At 31.0% G+C, this 19,843-nt stretch overlaps 1 protein-coding gene across 1 annotated transcript in view; it reads left to right on the forward strand.

Annotated features, from left to right (window-relative positions):
• Positions 1-19,843, forward strand: part of LOC139519553 (CST complex subunit CTC1-like) — a 43,516-nt gene that overhangs the window by 23,265 nt on the left and 408 nt on the right. Inside the window, exons 13-23 of the mRNA XM_071311721.1 lie at positions 1,365-1,445; positions 1,979-2,106; positions 2,490-2,601; positions 3,137-3,295; positions 4,881-5,744; positions 7,077-7,141; positions 7,885-8,003; positions 8,985-9,234; positions 10,696-10,938; positions 12,409-12,550; positions 17,585-17,753. Coding sequence (XP_071167822.1) covers positions 1,365-1,445; positions 1,979-2,106; positions 2,490-2,601; positions 3,137-3,295; positions 4,881-5,744; positions 7,077-7,141; positions 7,885-8,003; positions 8,985-9,234; positions 10,696-10,938; positions 12,409-12,550; positions 17,585-17,753 — 2,332 coding nt within the window. The remainder of the gene's footprint in view (positions 1-1,364; positions 1,446-1,978; positions 2,107-2,489; positions 2,602-3,136; positions 3,296-4,880; positions 5,745-7,076; positions 7,142-7,884; positions 8,004-8,984; positions 9,235-10,695; positions 10,939-12,408; positions 12,551-17,584; positions 17,754-19,843) is intronic.

Raw genomic sequence — 19,843 nt, forward strand, 5'->3', positions numbered from 1 at the left:
CATACCCCTGGGCCCATAGTCAGCTATAAAAGGCCGGAAATGACAAATGTAAAACAATTCAAAGGAAAAAATGAACAACCTAATTTTTGTACAATTTTTTTTTCGAAAAACTAATATGTAACACAGCAACAAACCACAAACACTGAATTACAGGCTCCTGACTTGGGATAGGCACATACATACAAAATGTTGCGGGGTTAAACATGTTAGCGGGATCCCGATCTTCCCCTATTCTGGGGCAGTGGTGTAACAGTATATATAAGAATGAACTGAACTCATCAGATGGATACAAAGGGAAATACATCCAACAAAAAACACGCCTTGATTGCAAACAGATTGAAGATTTGCACCTTCTATTATGGGTTGATTTGAATTACAGTGACTTGACTGTTAGTGTTGCTATTCACCAATTGCAACTCATTCAAAATTTTGACCCAATTGCAATTTGTTTTATTAAATCAAATTGTTCAACTGGTCAAAAATTTGAACAAACTGTTCAGCCAAAATGTGAAAGTGCAAAGTGATAAAATAAATCATACTTACAATCCTATAAGTCTGTAACTCCACTGTATTGATGTATTTCCTAAATCAGTCTATCAATCTGTATAGTTATATTATTGCCATTACCATACTAAAGGTGAACTGTTTTATTTTGAATTGCTATAAAAATGTCAAAACTAAGCTTTTATAGAGTTTTTCTTTCGAAAAGTATTCTATATTTATAAGAATCACACACTATGTGAATAAAAACATTTCATATTCAGTAAAATATTTGAAATTGCAATATGTTTGTAGGAAGGGGAGATAATCGCTTTTTGGTTTCAAAAAGTCTTTATTCAAAAGAATAGTATTTTAGGTTATCTCCCCAAGGAAGCATATTGTTATTTCATACATATTTTACTGAATATGAAATGTTTTTATTCACATAATGTGTGATACTTATAAATATAGAATACTTTTCGAAAGAAAAACTCTATAAAAGCTTAGTTTTGACATTTTTATAGCAATTCAAAATAAAACAGTTCACCTTTAGTATGGTAATGGCAATAATATAACTATACAGATTGATAGACTGATTTAGGAATTACATCAATACAGTGGAGTTACAGACTTATAGGATTGTAAGTATGATTTATTTTATCACTTTGCACTTTTGACCAGTTGAACAATTTGATTTAATAAAACAAATTGCAATTGGGTCTAAATTTTGAATGAGTTGCAATTGGTGAATAGCAACACTAACAGTCAAGTCACTGTAACATGTTTGAAATTAAATTGTTGGTTGCTTGATTTGTGTAGTTGTTTATTTATTGACATTAACACCACATATAAATATTCATAATAATTAAAGTCTATTTTTTTAGGATGAAAAAATCAGAATAGTTGGTTGTTTGTCTAGCTGTAACAAGATTCTCCAGTTTTCTACTACAAATCTTTCTGCAGAGGTATGATAGAAAATTATAATTGAATTAGACCAAAATAATACCAAAATAAGGTAAAAGTCTGAGTCTGATTTTTTTCTGCCATTTTTTAAAAAATTAAATATCTCGAAAAAGTAGCTCCATTAACCTAGCTATCAATATTTTTAGCTTATTTTTACTAATGCTCTTCTGACTTAAAGTATCAATTTTAAATTTTATTTCTTTTTTATTTCACCTATGCACATCCTTAAATCTATTTGTGAAATAAGGGCTTGTCAAATTCAAGTGAATAATATTGCTTCTATGGACATGTTGTAGTGCACTCCACACAAGTGAGGGAGTTGTGGATGCAAACATCATCCAGGTAAAAGTAAAACCTTTAAATGGATATTTGCTGATGGCCTCATGAACATACATAATTTTAGAGTCATTAAAAAGACAAGTCAGCTCATACACAAAATGAATGAATTTATAAGTTAATGATCAAAGTATGTCCAATGTATAATGTTTATTCAAAACCTCATAGTTTAAACTTTGTTACAAAATTTGACTTTCAGAATGTAAGGATTCCTAAATCTATTCAAGCTTGCTTGTGGAAAAAACAATATAGTTTGAATGGTTTTACTTTTGTGATGGATGTTATGCTTCATTTGAGACAGAAATTCACCAACTATTCAAATGAAAGGTATGTTTCATCAGACACAGTTTTGATAGAAAAAGTCATTTTTTTTATTTTACAGATTTGATGAAATATTTATAATTGTAAAATTTAGGTTACTTTAAATTTTATAACCTTTTTGTAATTCTTAATGCTGTAAAGGTATTGATGTGTCATCATTACAGAACCATATAAAAACTAAAACTTGACAGTTTCTTAAAAGAAATTATCTATGTTCTGAAAAAATATCAAAAACTAACTATTTTTTAAATCAGGACTTCAATTATTTGTGATATTAATGACTTTCAACAGAAGACATTGTAACAGAATGAATGCAGTAATTTTTTTATTTTTTTTCAAATGCATAAAATATTTTAAAAATAATTCTTAGATGCGCTATTTTCTTTCAGATTTGGAGAATTCCTACCTGTTATATCAGACCTGTGTTCAGTAAACAATTTTTTGACCAGAAATCATTTACAAGAAGTTTTGACTACTACATGTTGTTTCATTTCAGATAAAGTGAGTATTAAGACAGTTGATAGAAGAGTGTTTATAAGAAAATACTCTCAAATATTTTCATTATATTTGAAATTTGGCAGTTAAAATAAGACATGAGAAAGTTTACAAGTAATTTTTGTTTTGCAATATATATTTTTCACACAAGTAATATAACAACTTGTAATTTTCTAACCTGGTTTACTTATTGCTGTATCATTGACTTTTACTCCCCATCACATTTAACTTATAAACAGACATTTATTTATGTTGATTCTCTTATTAGTAGATGATGAGATTTCAACTTCTTATAGTCTCTTTGTTATACTATTGATCATTTATTTTCTTGGGTTATGGATAATTTGTGCTTTCATGAATATTTGATTTCATGGTTTTTCTCAAGTATGCATACAAAAAAATAGAAAATTGCATTCCATTGAATTATTTAATTCATGGTTTTACCTTTACCCAGGAAAACAAGGAAAATTGGAATTTCACACATAAAAATGAAAATTCAGTAATTACTGACCAAACTAAACAGAAATATCTTTTTGCTCAGACAGAATATAAAAACAGTTTTCCGCAAGTGATTGAGGTTGACATTCATGATGCAGACGACAAAATGAATGATATAGCTATAGCAAAGCATGATGGGAGTAAAGATTGGAACCATGTCCTTTATTGGAATTATGTCATACAACAAGGAGCTGTACAACAGGTTAATATAAAATTGTTACTATATTTCATGAATTGTTTGAAAGTACTAGGGATGGCAACTTCTTCTTGAGTACTGTAGTATTGCTTGTAAGGTCTAGTACTTTTAAAAATTCAAATATTATATTTCAATATTCAAATAAATTGTTTTCTGACACTCCTCCTCATCAATATTTCCATATACATGATTTAAGCGTATATCATTCAATATTTTCTTTTATTATATACTTAGTAGTAAATACAGATAAATTCTATGTATAATACAATCAATGGCAAGCGTGCTGTATCAGTCACCCGTGATGATATCGATATCAGCACGGTTGCAAAAGCTTTATCACACCTTTAATCTGTATGACGTCACGTCATCAATTGCAGTCACTGTTGCAAAGGCTTTATCAAATTCCTAATCTGTATGACGTCATTTCAAACCTCCTTATCTGTATGACCTCATGTCACATAAAAACATCAACTTGAGGTATATGTATATAATAAAGTGTATATGATACGGCTTTTTATGGCCCCACAACGTATTTCCGTAATTCCGAAATTCCGTCATTCCGTCATTCCGCAACAAACCATTATACAGAGTTTTTTTCTAAACGACTTCAGATATTGGGCTGATTTTTGGTATGTGAGTTAACCATGATGAGTTACAGATCAAGTTTAAGTTTTGTTCCGCTCCACTAATTTTTGCCAAAATTACAGGCTTTGGACTTTGATAAATTGTTGAAAATCACAATTATACAGACTTTTTTTCTAAACAATTTCAGATATAGGGCTGATTTTTGGTATGTGAGTTACTCACGATGAGTTACAGATCAAGTTTAAGTTTGGTTCTGCTCTGCTAATTTTTGCTGAAATTACGGGCTTTGGACTTTGATAAATTATTGAAAATCACAGTTATACAGATTTTGTGTCCACATGTGTTATTGAAATTGCTGATTTTTCAACTTTTTGGGATGGGGCCATTCGTGTCACTTTGACACATCTAGTTCAATATCACACACTGTATCAACCCTCAACCAATATAATCCCTTGAGCAGAGCTCTTAGGATTATATTGGTGTCTCGGGTTGATGCGGATGCGATATTGAAAAAGCCATATGATATTCTCTATATAATTGTCACATGAAAAGTGTTCACTGTTGAAATAGATATCAAGACAATTTTAAACTGTAGTATAAATGTCTCAATGACCTCATATTTGAATCACCCTATAAATTGATATGCAGGACAATTTTGAATTGACAAAAATATGAACGTGTAATCCGTGTAGTGTTGTGAGATAAAACCATAAAATATTCATGACTATCACTTTTTGCAATGCATCTGTTTACAGTATCTTCAACGAACAGATTTTCTTCTTTGCTCTTTGAAACTGAAATAACAGACTCTTGGCTGCTGTAGTAGTCCAAACTGTATTCCTGAATAAGAAAGGATTAACTCTCCCTATAATTAGCCTCATTTGACTGATCATAGTGTTTTTAATCTGATTTACTGTTCACAGGTTTATATTAAATTTGGTATACCCCTTGAATATGGGTTAAAAAAATAAATTGAAGTTCATATTTTATTTTCTTCTTATTCCAGATAATAATAGGAGAAATTCATACAAGCTCTAGATCTGGAAAAGTTCAGCTTAGAGATCAAACTGGGTGTATAGACTGTGTAGTCATGGAAACTCAAACAGACCATGAACAATACCATGAATGTACAGCTGAGTGTTGCATGTGCTATCAAACACTGAGGTCGAAGTTCAAATGTCCACATCTCCATCCACATCACAGTGGCTGCTTGGTTGCCATAACAAAATTCACTGTTGTCAAGGAGAGATTTCTTCTAGGAAATTTCACGAATATAAAAACAAAGGACAATATTGTGACAAACAAATCTAAAGAATTGCATATAAAGTATTTGGTTTTCAGTTTATCAGATGTAATTTTGATACACAAGCCTAAATATTCAATCAGCTGCAACCATTGCACATTTCAAAATTCTGTAAAAGACAAAAAAGATAATAAATTAAAAGTTTCTGATATTCACTGGCTGTATGTTAATCATAAGGAGTCTTTGCATATGAATGACAATAACAAAATCAAAGCCAGATTATTGTTTATTGCTCATATATGTGACCATTTACATCAAAGAGAAGACATGCTAGAAGAGAAATGTTTGACTTCCCAAACTCAGAATGACCTTGAAAAAGATGTTAATGTTGAAGTAAAACAACTGTCTTGTGCAAAATGTCAGCTAATATTATTTGAGAACTCCAATGTCAAATATTATAATGTCATACAAAGTGGATGTTTGTATAAGTTTGTTGGTTTTGATGGTGTTATGAAAGAAAGAAGAAAGTTACCATGGCAACTAAAGCAGTCTGCAAAGAAAGCTGGTGACAACCTGTGTTATGTGTTGCCAGATGATTTTATAGTTGAAAGAGAATTTCATGATCAGGTAGGAATAGTTTAGATCCAAGACCATTCAATACTTAACCTCTTTTTGACAAACAAAAGAAAAAAGAAATACTAACATGGAATTTTAAGAAGAATGACAACAACACTTTGGTCAAAAGAAAAATGACAAACTAACACACAATATAAAAAGTTACACATAGATAACTAAACATTGAGCAACAGGAACCACAGCAAAAACAGGCTATGAAGTTAGGTGCTCCTGTATCTTTCTAAACTAGTTTCACCCATATCTATTTGATAAGAACATCTAAAATAAGATTATTTTTTTTTCATTATTGAAATCAAACACAGCACAAATAAGTCAAAATTCAGTTTCTTGAAGATATTTTGAACTATATGTCCCACATTTCGCAAATTTTGAAAGACTGAAATTGGAACAACCATTGGGTTGCCAGTAAGAATTTTCCATCGCATGAACCTGCTAATCATAATTTAGTAGATTATGTACACCAAAAACTTATGATGCAATCTTTTACCACTTTTCTATTAAATTTTGATATCTTCAGTAAATAGGAAACTTGACGGATAATATTATTAAACAATATGTCTACCATTTGCCAAATTGAAATGGGGAAATCCTCTTTTTTGTGCCTAATGGTCTAAGGTCTTATGGATCTGCACATCTTTCATGAGACTGGAATTTACTGATTTCTATTTTGTTTCTGAACAACGTCATTTGACCTAATTAGCAGATCATTACTTACCAGTCTTTGTATTAATTACTTGATTCTATTTCTTCTTCTACAAATCTAGGTTAATCACAACTGCTTATGGACCCATTATGCTTCTAACAGGCTATTATTTCAATTTGGAATTATTTTTATTTATGGAACTTGCATAATTTCTTGTACTAGAAGTTTTTGATAAATTCCATGTTTATTCTGTATTTTAATGTTCTGTGCGGCACACAACACTTTCTATTACAAAGAAGATAGCACATTTTCAATAGAATGAATTGTGCAGTCCCAACATTATCTATACAAAATCAATTGTATGGAAAGTGTTATGCACCACTCACAACATTATAAACATGGAATTCATTAAAAATAACAAGCACAAGAAATTATGCAAATTCCATAACTAAAAATAATTCCAAGTTGAAATGATAGCCTGTTTTCTGTAGTTTTACATTTTACATCAGATGTCATAGTAAAGATACATGTGCATATTTCATTTTAACAGTTTATGAATTTAGTTTTTTGAAATTGAAAATAGTTTTCATAACCTCTGCTCTTTCTAAAGCCTTACTGTCATAATAACATGAATAATGGCTTGATTTTAAAGATCAGTTAAACATTTCTGTTTATTTCAGAATAGTAATGCTGTAAGCTGGTTGGAAGGAAGGGTTGAAAGTATAGAACATATCCTAACTGACAGGTATAAAAATATATTCTGCTTGAAATGATTTGATTAAATGATTGGAAAAAAAAACAATTTATAACAAAAATGGCTAAATTTCTTTTTGACCACTGGATTTTTCATTAATTCTACAATATGTCATGGATGCTAATTATAATATACATATTTAGATGTGCCATGGACAATTATTTTGTTGCATCTTTATGACTTTTTCATATGACTATGAAGAATTATTTTGTTTGATGCATAGACATATTTCACCATTCTTTTAGCTATGGTACTGATGTTAATTCATATTCATGAGTGCTAATTTTTCGTGGATAAAAGAAAACTTCAAAGTTTGATTTCGTTGTTTGCCAAAGTCTGCATACATGTCTGTAGACTACACATTTGAATTTTTGATTCAACTGTACCTTCAAAATGCAGGAATATTGTTATCTCACAAATGATAACGAATTGGCAATATTGTAATGTTTTTTTATTATGCCCAATTTATGGGCATTAGGTTTTCTGGTCTGTGCATCAGTCTGTTCGTCCATCCGTATGTCCTGCTTCAGGTTAAAGTTTTTGGTTGAGGTAGTTTTTGATGAAGTTGAAGTCCAATCAACTTGAAACTTAGTACACATGTTCCTTATGATATGATCTTTCTAATTTTAATGCCAAATTAGACATTTCCCCCCATTTTCACAGTCCATTGAACATAGAAAATGATAGTGTGGATGGGGATCGGTGTACTAGGGACACATTCTTGTTTTTTACAGACATTGTAAAGATTATGTTAGTATATTGGGCACAATTGTGAGAAGAGTTCATCACGAGCCTGATGATGTTGGTCTAGTTCTTAAAAGACTGAAATTTAACAACAAACATCTTACATCAGGTATATAATTTAATGCATTAAGGGCTGCTCCAGAAGATACAATGTCTCCTCCCCACTAAGGGACGGCACTTTTTTTTTTAACCCCCACCACCAACAGAAATTAAAACAAATTAAAACAACACTTCCTTTGCATTTTGATATTTCAAATACAACCACCCACTTAAAATTAAAATTAAAAAAAAAATTGCCTTCCTTGGGGGAAAAAACATTTTTTGGGACAATTGTTTGTTAAGTATGAGGCATCTATGAGTAAGAGCAAAGAATGCATTTAATTTGCTTTTGGATGTTAAGGTGGTACCTAACACTTTCACTAAAATTAATTTGGCTCGTTTAATTTTAATAATATTTTGACTAAGTTTTACTTTGACCATTTAACAAAAATATAAAAATTTCAACAATTTTGAACCAACCATTTTATCAGAAAAATTACACTGGACATATAGCAGTTTGATAAACACCAATTTTGATCACTGAGAAGCATTATATTCCCTTTACCACACAACGTAATTAAAACGTTTAGCTGACTTTACAGAGTTATCTCCCTGTAGTGTTAGGTACCATCTTAAACAGCCATCCATCATCATCATTGGTTTTCATGATGAGCATGATGAAAGGATCCTTTCTTATGACTGATTTGATTATTACTCTATATTCATGGATCATTGATAATGTTAAATACCTAGTTGCATTAAAACTGACAAAACCAAACATCCGACTATATCAATCGATTGAAAAACTCAATACTAATCATCATACAAATAATTCAGTTAAGGTGGTACCTAACACTACAGGGAGATAACTCTGTAAAGTAAGCTTAACGTTTTAATTACATTGTGTTTTTTAAATTTTTATATTTTAAGTGTCAAAATAAATACTTTGACAAAATTTTATGAAAATTAAACGAGCCAAATTTATTTTAGTGAAAGTTTTGGGTACCACCTTAACACCCACTTACATGTTATTTGCTATTTTTATTTATAGATAATGGAATATCAACTCTTGATAACTGGCAGATACAGCTTCAGATAAAGTGTATGAAATCAGAAAGAGAAATATCTGTATTTCTTAAACTTGACAACATAACCTATCCACTGGGACTGGTTCCTGGAACTGTTGTGTACATGGAGCAAATAGAGAGAAGAGTTTCAAGGAAGGGTGTTGTGTATTGTCAGTTCAGTATTGTATCATCACTAACTGTACTGCATCAGAAATGGTCAGAATTGACAACAAGGTAATAAAGGAAAGAAGTAATTTTTTTCCATGTACTATAATTCAGAAATTATTGTGATGTTTTTATTATTGCGAAATCACATTTTAATTTTTTTTATATGAAGCAAACAGGATTATTATACCCCACGCAAGGAAGTTGCGGAGGGTATAATGTTTTTGACCCGTCCGTCAGTCTGTCTGTCCGTCCGTCCGTCCGTCCATCAGTCCTGTTTCTTGTCATCGCAACTCCTCTCAAACCACACAACAGAATTTCACAAAACCTTTTCAGATAATAAGGACATACTATGTAGTTGTGCATATCGACAGGAAATTGCGATTCAATTTTTTTTCTAGGAGTTACGCCCCTTTGAACTTATTTACTTTAATGTACTACTGCAACAGTTTGTCATCGCAACTCCTCTCAAACCACACAACAGAATTTCACGACATCTTTTTATATGAAAAGGACATATGTAGTTGTGCATAGCGACAGGAAATTACGATTCAATTTTATTTCTAGGAGTTACGCCCCTTTGAACTTATTTGCTTCAATGTACTACTGCAACAGTTCGTCATCGCAACTCCTCTGAAACTACACAACAGAATTTCATGAAACCTTTTCAGATAATAAGGACATACTATGTAGTTGTGCATATCGACAGAAATTACGATTCAATTTTATTTCTAGGAGTTACGCCCCTTTGAACTTATTTGCTTCAATGTACTTCTGCAACAGTTTGTCATCTCAACTCCTCTGAAAACACACAACAGAATTTCATGAAATTTTGTAGATAATAAGGACATACTATGTAGATGTGTATATTAACAGGAAATTATTATTCAATAATTTTTCTTATACAATTTTTTTTTCTTATACTTATTTAATTTCTCCAATGACAATGTGGGGACGTGGGGTATGTGAGCGTGCTCACTAAGGTTCTTTAATTTTGAATGTCGCGAAAATTAAAATCGCATTTTAGTCTAAAATGACTTAATCGCAATAATAAATGCACGCAATAATTTCGGAATTTGCAGTAATCTAAAACTTAATGTTTAACTGTTCTTGATATGGCAAAAGTAGATTTGTTGTAAACCTCAAGAAGAAAGCTCACGAAAAACAAAATTAAAAATTCTTATCCTTTTAAGGGGTGGGAGATAAAACTTTATATGTTCTTATGAGACATAATGTTTGTAGATAAAAATATAGACTGAGATTTTTCCAAATGCAACAATATTTGGGATTGGAAGGCACAATTTTCTAATGGCAATCATCCATACAATTGCATGTTACTTTGCATATATAAACATACAATTTCAACTCACCAATACAAAAAAGATTCAAGTTCTATGCAACTTAAATATATTTTTTTCTGAATTAACTCTTATCTGATAACAAAAATATAAATGAATTAAAAATGACAACATTTGCGTGCTATGTACCATGTATGCCAAGTATTTCAGATGACTTAATTTTATCTTATAGAAAAGCAGGAACCTCAGAAGAATGTAATGACAGTCAACCTCCTACTGAACAGTACAATTTAGGTTTTTTAGCAGATGTTTGGGGAGATAATTCAATACTGCAGTTCTCCTGTGTCTGTTTTGTTCAAAAGGTTGTCAAGATATCATTGAAATGTTGCTGTCAGATGTGTGGTGGTGTTATTGTAGATCGATGTGGCAACAACTTATGTCACTCTGAGGAGTTTAAATTTGTTGCTAGAATGAGGTAATTCATTTCAAAGTTATTAAGGAGTATAATTGGTAAAAACTCCAATAAAATAATGACCTGGTCATGACCTGAGGCAATTTGAAACATGACCTAAGCGAGGTTCCTTTCTGAAGCCCCATATTACATGTATTAGGAAAAACAAAACATAAAGCTCCTCTTTATATTATAATACAATCCAATGCAATTCATGGGGTTTGATTCAATGTACAAGTAGATAGTTACAAAAGTACACAGCTGATTATTAAAATTATACCCTTAAAGATGGGTATTTCTCCTTATGTCCGTCCATCTGTGACACATTTCTGTCTCATGTCTTGTACTACAAACAAAGTGTTTATTGGTACCAAGCAAGTGATAAGTTGAGAATTGAAATGGGGAATATGCCAGAGACAACAACCTGACCTAAGAGCAGATAACAGCTGAAGTCCACCAATGGATCTTCAATGCAGCGAGAAAATCCATACCAGGAGGCATGCCTCAGCTGCCCCCTAAATAAGTTGTGTACTAGTTCAGTGAAAATGTATGTTATACTAAACTCAAAAGCATATAATTGAACTAAAATTTTAAAACATACAAAAATAAGTCCAGAGGCTCCAGACGTGGGACAGACACAAACATGTGGTGGGGTTAAACATGAAAAATGAGATCTCAACCCTCCCCTATACCTCTAGCCAATGAAGGATAAAGAAACATACAGCAATAAACACAATAAAAATAAGTTTTCTTCTTCTTCTTTAAGTTTCTAGTGATCCGTCAATTATTGAAGATTATTCGCAAAGTCTGAGCCTGAGTCTGATGTCAAAAAAGTTGACAAAAGAAACTAAGCAAAATGGCAATGATAAATAAATTAACAAATTGAAAGGTAAACTCTTTCAAACATTTTCAATTAATTTAACAAAACCCTGTTTGCATCAAATATGCATGTGCTTCACATTGATTCATAAATAGGATTATGTTCTTAGCTTTTACATATTCAATAGCTTTAAATTAGTTAGGTAAATCAAATGTTTATCCATTTTCTGTTGTCTGTTTCCACATGAATTCATATATGAAGTACTGTTTTCTCAAATGCAAGAATGGGTATATTAGTTTACGAGCAGTAAAAATGGTTCTTTCTTCTTCTTATCTTCATGTTTCTGTCTGTCCTATCACTAATAATGCCAATTCCAACAAAGGTTTTAGTATGAGACTTCATTCTGCCTGTTTGAAGTTTTATCTACTCAACTGCTGACGATATCAAAATTATATATTTTGTTTCACTTGTGATGTATATACAAAAGGAAGATTTCTATAATGTTGATTGCATCACCTTTTTGAAAACGGGTACATTTTTAGTTGTGTTTGTTTTATAATTTCTGAAATGATATAAACCCAAACTAGAAATAAACTGTCAGATACTGCAAGCATGATCTATAACATAGCTAAGAATTTTAATATCTTAATGTTGATAGTTATTTTTATTTCCAGTTTGATAATAGATGATGGAACCAGTGTTGCTATGGTTACTTGTTCTGATAAAGAGGTTCAGATATTACTGTTGTTGTCTGATGATCAATGGGAAGCTTTGAAACTTTCAGTGAAGCAACATGGTGAAGTGTTTTTACAACAGGTATTTGAATATTTTATTCTGTGATGATAAAGATATTTTATATTATCGCTATTTTGTGCATTTTTCCTTTGATCTTTTTTTGTGATAATTTTCATATCATGCTACTCGCTTGAGATGGAAAATTATCGCTAGAAACTAAGCAGGCATGTGGCGTTGCTAAAGAAATTGACATGAAATTGACCATTGATCATCTCAACTCGATTGCCTTTCTTGCTTTCGCCGTCCCAGCTCAAGCGAGAAAATAAATCTCGTTGAGATGATCAACGATAATCTATAAATATAAAGTAAAATTGAGAATGGAAATAAGGAATATGTCAAAGAGACAACAACCTGATCAAAGAGCAGATAACAGCAAAAGGCCACCAAGGGGTCTTCAATGCAGTGATAAAATCCTGTACCCAAAGTGGGCCTCAGCTAGCCCTAAATAAAAACGTGTACTAGCCATACTTGCAAATTATTGGAATATAACAACCATACATTATTTTCACAAATAAAAACTTGATACCTTGAAATATATGAATGTGTAAAAAGTCCATCACACTTACATATATATGCTCTGTTCTATGGTAAACTTTTATGGAGGATTCAATGTGTCAATTTGTAAATGTGTTCTAGGAAAGAGATTAAGTTATGTATTTCAAATGAACATTTACACCCTGAAATTGCGGACGGAATAGAAGACACCCGTTTATTTTCTACACCTGTCAGGATAAAGGTTGAAAAAAGATACTAAAAAGATGTAATATTTTTTTATTCAGATGAATATTTAAGCACATACATGTGTGTATTGTCTTGTGGACTGAATAGGATGTTTTTTTCTTCTTGTTGTCTTTGTTCCATGACATGTTAATGATGCACTGGTGGACGGTTGATTATCCCCCTCGGTATCTTCTTACTTTTTACATGAATATAAATCATGTAATAAAATATTCAATTGCACTAATTAACATACAAGAACACAATAAAAATAGAATTCAAACTTTTAATTGTATAGTGGTGTTGTAACTTTACAGTTATAGAGTTCTGTTGTCATGGTACTTTGGACATTTTTATGAATGCATCATGCATCGACAAAATGCATTAATTGAGGCAAAGATCACATTTTTATTAACTTTTTTATCTTCGTTATTAAAAGTTCTGCAATATGATTATAAACAGTATTTTAAAATCAAGACATCAAGTTTGAGGTAGAAAAAGTTGTGGGATTCATTTTCTGTTTCATTTAAACCACAATATTGGGAAATCATATTTTCTCTTTTAATCTTTTGATATCTACTCCACTCAATGGTTAAACAAAAATTCCAAGTTCACATTTTACAGAGAATTGTTATTTTTTCATATATATTTAAGCATTATTTAATTGTTTCTGAATCCACATTGTTATGTATGTGTATTTATTAAAACTGTATGTATTTTGTTTTATTACATAATAGACATTGTTCACACTAATGTCAGATGATCCAAGATGATCCTTGAAAAAAAACCATATTTGGATTCATTCAGACCTGAAATATATGTTTTAGAATGATATTTATTTCTTAGATAGTAAATCTTGAATGTAGTCTATTTATATAGAGTTGAACATCGTAAAAGTCTGGATTCATAGCATAAACTTGACATTCATGGCCCATGCCTCTTCCTGTCCTCATGAAGATACGTTTTTGGTCATATTTGTCAATAAAACTTGTGACTTGAGTTTCCAAAACTTTGACAATGCTTCCAATTGTGAAATCAATCTGCTTCAAACTATTACATGAACAGATGATCTCTTTTATTCCTTCTATGGTGATTTGTTTGTTACCGGTTATTGTTAGAACTTTTAAATATTCTCCATATTTAGAAATTGATAAAAGAGAATCATCCGTTAAGTTACACGTTTGGTTTATGCTTCCAGATAGATGTAAGACTTGTAAACATTTACAGTTTTGCATCAATGTAGTTATTGCTATATCAGTAATTTGCGGGTTATTATTCAAGTTTAAAGTTCGCAGATCTAAACAGATGTTTGCTATAAAAAATACTGTTTCATCAACAATGTTTGCTGAGTTTAGATATAATTCTGACAATGGATGGGTTCTTCTAACATTAACACTTTCAATTGATGACAACACAGTCCTTATTTTTGAACCATCCTTTTGTTTATTATGAGTTAAACTTATAATGTTTTCATTTAAATCTTGGACTTGATTTGGATTTATTTGATTTTCATATACACTGTCTGTCTGTTCATGTTGATTATCGCTGCATAATTTAAGATCTAACTTTTCCAAATAACTACATTTCCTAATTAAATAGTTTATACTTTGAAAACGTATGTATTTGCAATGGCTGAAATTCGCTTTTCGAAGCCATTTACATTTCGATGCAATGCATTCTACTGAATCTTCTGTAACTTTTGAACATCCCTGGGTTTCCAAAACTAAAAGCATTGGACAATTTTTGGCAATACTCATAATACCTGAATCACTCACATTAATAATTTCTAAACCATCATCTGATATTGAGGTCTCAGGTGGTAATGATATATGCATATCAGGGTTTCGTTGATTAAGATTAAGGTCTTCTAATAAGGGACAATTATCTTCAATAAGTTGTAAATATTGATCATTGATGGTCTGCATTGATCAAAGGAGATTTTTTTCAGATTTTGACAACTTGTAGTCAGATATTTCACCAAGTTATCATCTATCTTGCAATCTATTGATATAAATGATTTTAATGATGTTTTTAAAGGCATCACAATTCCATCAGCCATTTTTAAGGTACAGTTGTACAGCTTTATACATTCAAAGTCTTTGCATGTTGTTAGCAGTGTTTTAAAAGTGGAGCGGAAGAATCTTTGACCTGCTATAGAAAACAAGTGGAGCCCAGGATGATTTACTATTAGATTGTACAATTCTTTGGTCACACCTTTCAAATAGGGTTTTTGGTAAAATAGACTTTTACCTCGACGAATGAGTGTCAACTTTTCTAATTTTGACAAAGAAGACAAAACTCTAATACACTGAGGAAGTCGATCAGTGTATGCAGTGGAAAGTATCACTTTAATTTCTCTTATGTTAGGTAAATATAACACGGTCTTCTCAAGTTCTTTGGGACAATTGATAACAAAATGAAGTTCTGCTTTTCTCAAGTTATGTAAAATCATATTCTCATCGTTAGTAAGAATTGTAAAGAACAAATCCAGATCGATATCAATATCAATATTTATTTCCTCAACGTACAGCAATATTGTTCGTAAAAACATTTTAAAATTTGTATTATCATCTTCCTCCTCAATAAGATCTTGTATGCTGTTGATAGATTTCCATAGTAATGGTGCATAAATTAATTGGTGCATGTCTGTATTGATGTGTTGTATGGTATAAATCAGTTCATACTGTGAAATGTATGAAAGTATCTTCACTAAAACTTCATCCGGTAAACTCGTTAAAGAATATGACTGCGTTGCCATGTTGTCCTCAAAATTCATTCACAAATGATAGCTTTTTATAGAATGTTTACGTAAATATTATGTATTGCTTTTTTTTTTTAAATCTGGAAATTAAAAAAAAGTTGTATAGATAATCAGATAGTCAATGATTGGAACTTTATAAATTATGTGATATTTTAGGATCATTATACAAATAACATCATCAAATTTTGCAACTGTGGTTATTTTGAATTTGTATTGATTAAACAAAATGTTGATTTATTTCAAAAAATGATTAAATTTGAAAAAGTCTTACCTTTAACCCAAAATTAAGAAAATTACTTGTTTTAGTTGCATTGTTATGATAAGTGAATATATGCTAGTTAAAAATTTTAAACATTTAAAAATAGATCTTACTTTTGGTCAGATACTGTTTTCAAATTTCATCATAAAATTTCATAACAGATCCAAATATTTCATTGATTACTATTCAAACAAGCGTCAAGTATTTATTTCTGTTAAATATACCCATAGATATTACTAATGTGTAGTCAGAAACTAGATTCAAATTTCATCATAATATTTCACATAAAGTTCTTTCATTGATTGCAATTTTCTAAAAAAAAATATTCATTTTTTTATTTTTGTAAAATACTGTGATATTGAAATATATTAACTTTTTACCTTACACTTACATTTGTTTTCTATTTACTGTTTGAAGTTTACCTTGACGTTACTTTGATCAATCAATATATATTAAAATCTACCTGTGAAATGGTTATTTGTAGATATTATAATTCAGATATAAATAGGTTAAATGATTTTGATAGTTAACAAAAAAGTTTTGTGAACTTTAAAAAAATAGGGCATTTAAATTAGGTCAATACTATTAGAAAGTATTTTAAGAAATAAAATCCAGTAGATTTGTTGCAATTTCACTTGAATTATATACACTTTGAGATCAAACTATCACCAGTGGCGGATCCAGAAATTTTCATAAGTGGGGGCCCACTGACTGACCTAAGAGGGGGCCCGCTCGAGTCACGCTTCAGTGATTCCCTATATAAGCAACCAAATTTTTTCCCAAAAAGGGGGTCCCCCCCCCCTAAATCCGCCTCTGATCACTAAAACTTGAAATGAAATTTTAAATATTAGATATCGGTATACAGTATGCTAAATATTTAGACTGCTATGATGGAGATCTTTCTTCTACTATTGAACAGACTTGTAATAATCGTATAAGAATGGGTAATCAGAAAAAAATAACTTATATATGATGGTTTCTCTAATGAAGAATTTTGTTTTGACAGTTAAAACCATATATGAAAGCCAACTTTTTCTATTTATTTAATGCTAATGATGGTAAAGCACATAATAGTTTTCAAAGGTACTAGGCTTAGTATTTGATACGCCAGATGTGCATTTTGTCTACATAAGAGTCGTCAGTGACGCTCAGATCAAAATAGTTAGAAACATAAAATAAAAGCATGGATATCTCCTTTAGCTGGATCATATTAGATTTATAGATAAAATGAATAATGACCATTTTGCAATACACAAGAACCATTTGATGTAGGATTGTTTTATACAAACAAATAAAATATAATTTCTTATAATTTCAGAGTTTTCCAGATTTTGGTTCTACCTTAGAGAAGTTTGTATATGTGTTATGTGAGAGCTCAGTGATCAAAAGGACAGTAAACATGTGTTTAACATGTAAACCTGTCAGCTGTAATGGAAAGGAACCATATCTACATCCCTGTGATCTATTAAATAACATGGGGTTAGAAGGTACTTATAGTTATAACTCAAGGTGCAGGATTTTCTTGCTGTGTTTAAGACTCATTGATGGCCTTCGGCTGTTTTCTGCTCTTTGGTCATATTTTTGTCTTTTTGACACATTCCCCATTTCCATTCTCAATTTTGTTTGTCTTGACAAAATATTCCAACCAGTAAAATCTATGGTATATATTCAAGGGTATAGAATGGTCATAGTTAACAGTCGTGACCTATTAGTAGACACAGTGAGTAAGGGCATAGTTCTGATTCCTTGTCCAAGTTAAGCTATACTTTTGGTCCTTTTTGAGTTGTGTCATCTCTTCAACATTTATTTTAGGTTTTAATTTTCGAATATTTTGGCCTGGTGAAAATCACTGAAGAATTTTTGAAATGCACATTTGGTGCAGTAAATTTCCATTAATATTATTCAGACATTCAGTGTTTGCACTTTTCATACATGTGACAGAGTTGTCAAGCCACAACTGGAGATTTGGATATTTTCAGCTGGAGTTTGGGCCTCATAACTGGAGATTTTTTATCGACCTTTTTATCGACATACGCAACTTCAAGCAACTACATAGTCATTTTTAATTAGTAAAATAGAAGATAAGGGGGGTTCAAATATGTATTCATCATAATTTTTAAGTTCAAGATAAAGTGATCAGCCATCATACATAGTTGGCAAAAAGTACATCTGCTTTAGCCACATTGTCAACTTTTTTTTACCACTACTGAACATGTTTGTAACAGAAGGTGTTGAATTGATAGAGTTGTGGGCTTTCTGGTGGGTAGCTGTCTCCATATTTTTGGTCAAGTAATTAGGGCCACCATAGTCAGCTTTGCATGAAGTGTAGTAAGCATGGTCTTGACCCTTGGCACTGGACTTGCACCATTTTTTAATTTGGCTAGATACTGTGTCTTCTTTAATTTGATGCTGGGGTACAAGTATTTGGTGATAACGTACAGTTTGCATTTTGTCAAATTATAAGACAAACACACTTATTTAGGTATTCCATTGGACCAGATAGAAGACATATCATATTTGAGTTGATTTTATTGTCTTTGAGGTTCAGTATAAACTAAGTCTGTTCCATGTTTTCAACAGCATCAAAATTTATTAAAGTGGATGTTTATACAATTGTTCCATTGTCAGTATCACTTTTAATCATCCAGATATGTTTATTTAACTAGCTAGTTGATTACTAGGTAAATGCCAATCATCTTTTATTGTTGTATATACAGTATAATCCTTATCACCTTCATTGATTACTCGAGGCTATTTTCCTATTTACCTTTTTGACACAAATTCCATTACAGGAAACTTCCGATTTTCTCGGACTTTTCTCATATCAATTTAGAGTTTCTCAGACTTTTTCCCTGTCTGTATCTATTTTGTAAACAGAAATGTCTACTGAAATTTTTTCGAGATTGACATTTTCAAAAAGCGGAAGATTTCAAATTTTAACGGGAGGGACAGAAGAGGGTCTGAAAAGCGGGAGATTTTAACTCCCGCCGGAAGAATCACATGTATGACTTTTGAGTTAATTGGTCACTTCAACATGTAAATTTTTACAATAGAAGTTTATTTGTCATAATTATCAGTAATGCTATGAAGAGAATTTCTTGGCCTGATAACAAAGCTGTTTGTACATTTACCCAACACTTCTGTGGTTTAGTCTTGTCATTCTCATCACACTTTGTTAATTAGAAGGTCTTGAAAACTGCTTAAAAGATTTCCAGCTAACTCACACAGGTTTTGCTGAAGAGAACAAAGTTGAGCATCTGTAAATCTGATTTTTATCTGTGTGACGTTTGCTGTGTCCACTTATAAACATAGGCTTTGCCATTTCTGCTTATTAATTTTGAGACAGCAGATGACACCCATATAAAAAAGAAAAGATTTGTCTACGTTGTAAACACATATCACAGCTAGATGTTTATTTACACATATATACATGCATCAGTGTCATCTTTACAAAAACAAAATGTGACATTTAAATATGCACAAGGTATATATATATGGCTAACTGGTATTTTTGAAAGATTACATAACAGAATTTAAATTTGATATGTTCAACTTGGCTGGCTATGTCATTTCAAAT

Source organism: Mytilus edulis, chromosome 4 (genome assembly GCF_963676685.1).
Source record: "Mytilus edulis chromosome 4, xbMytEdul2.2, whole genome shotgun sequence".
Classification (NCBI taxonomy): domain Eukaryota; kingdom Metazoa; phylum Mollusca; class Bivalvia; order Mytilida; family Mytilidae; genus Mytilus; species Mytilus edulis.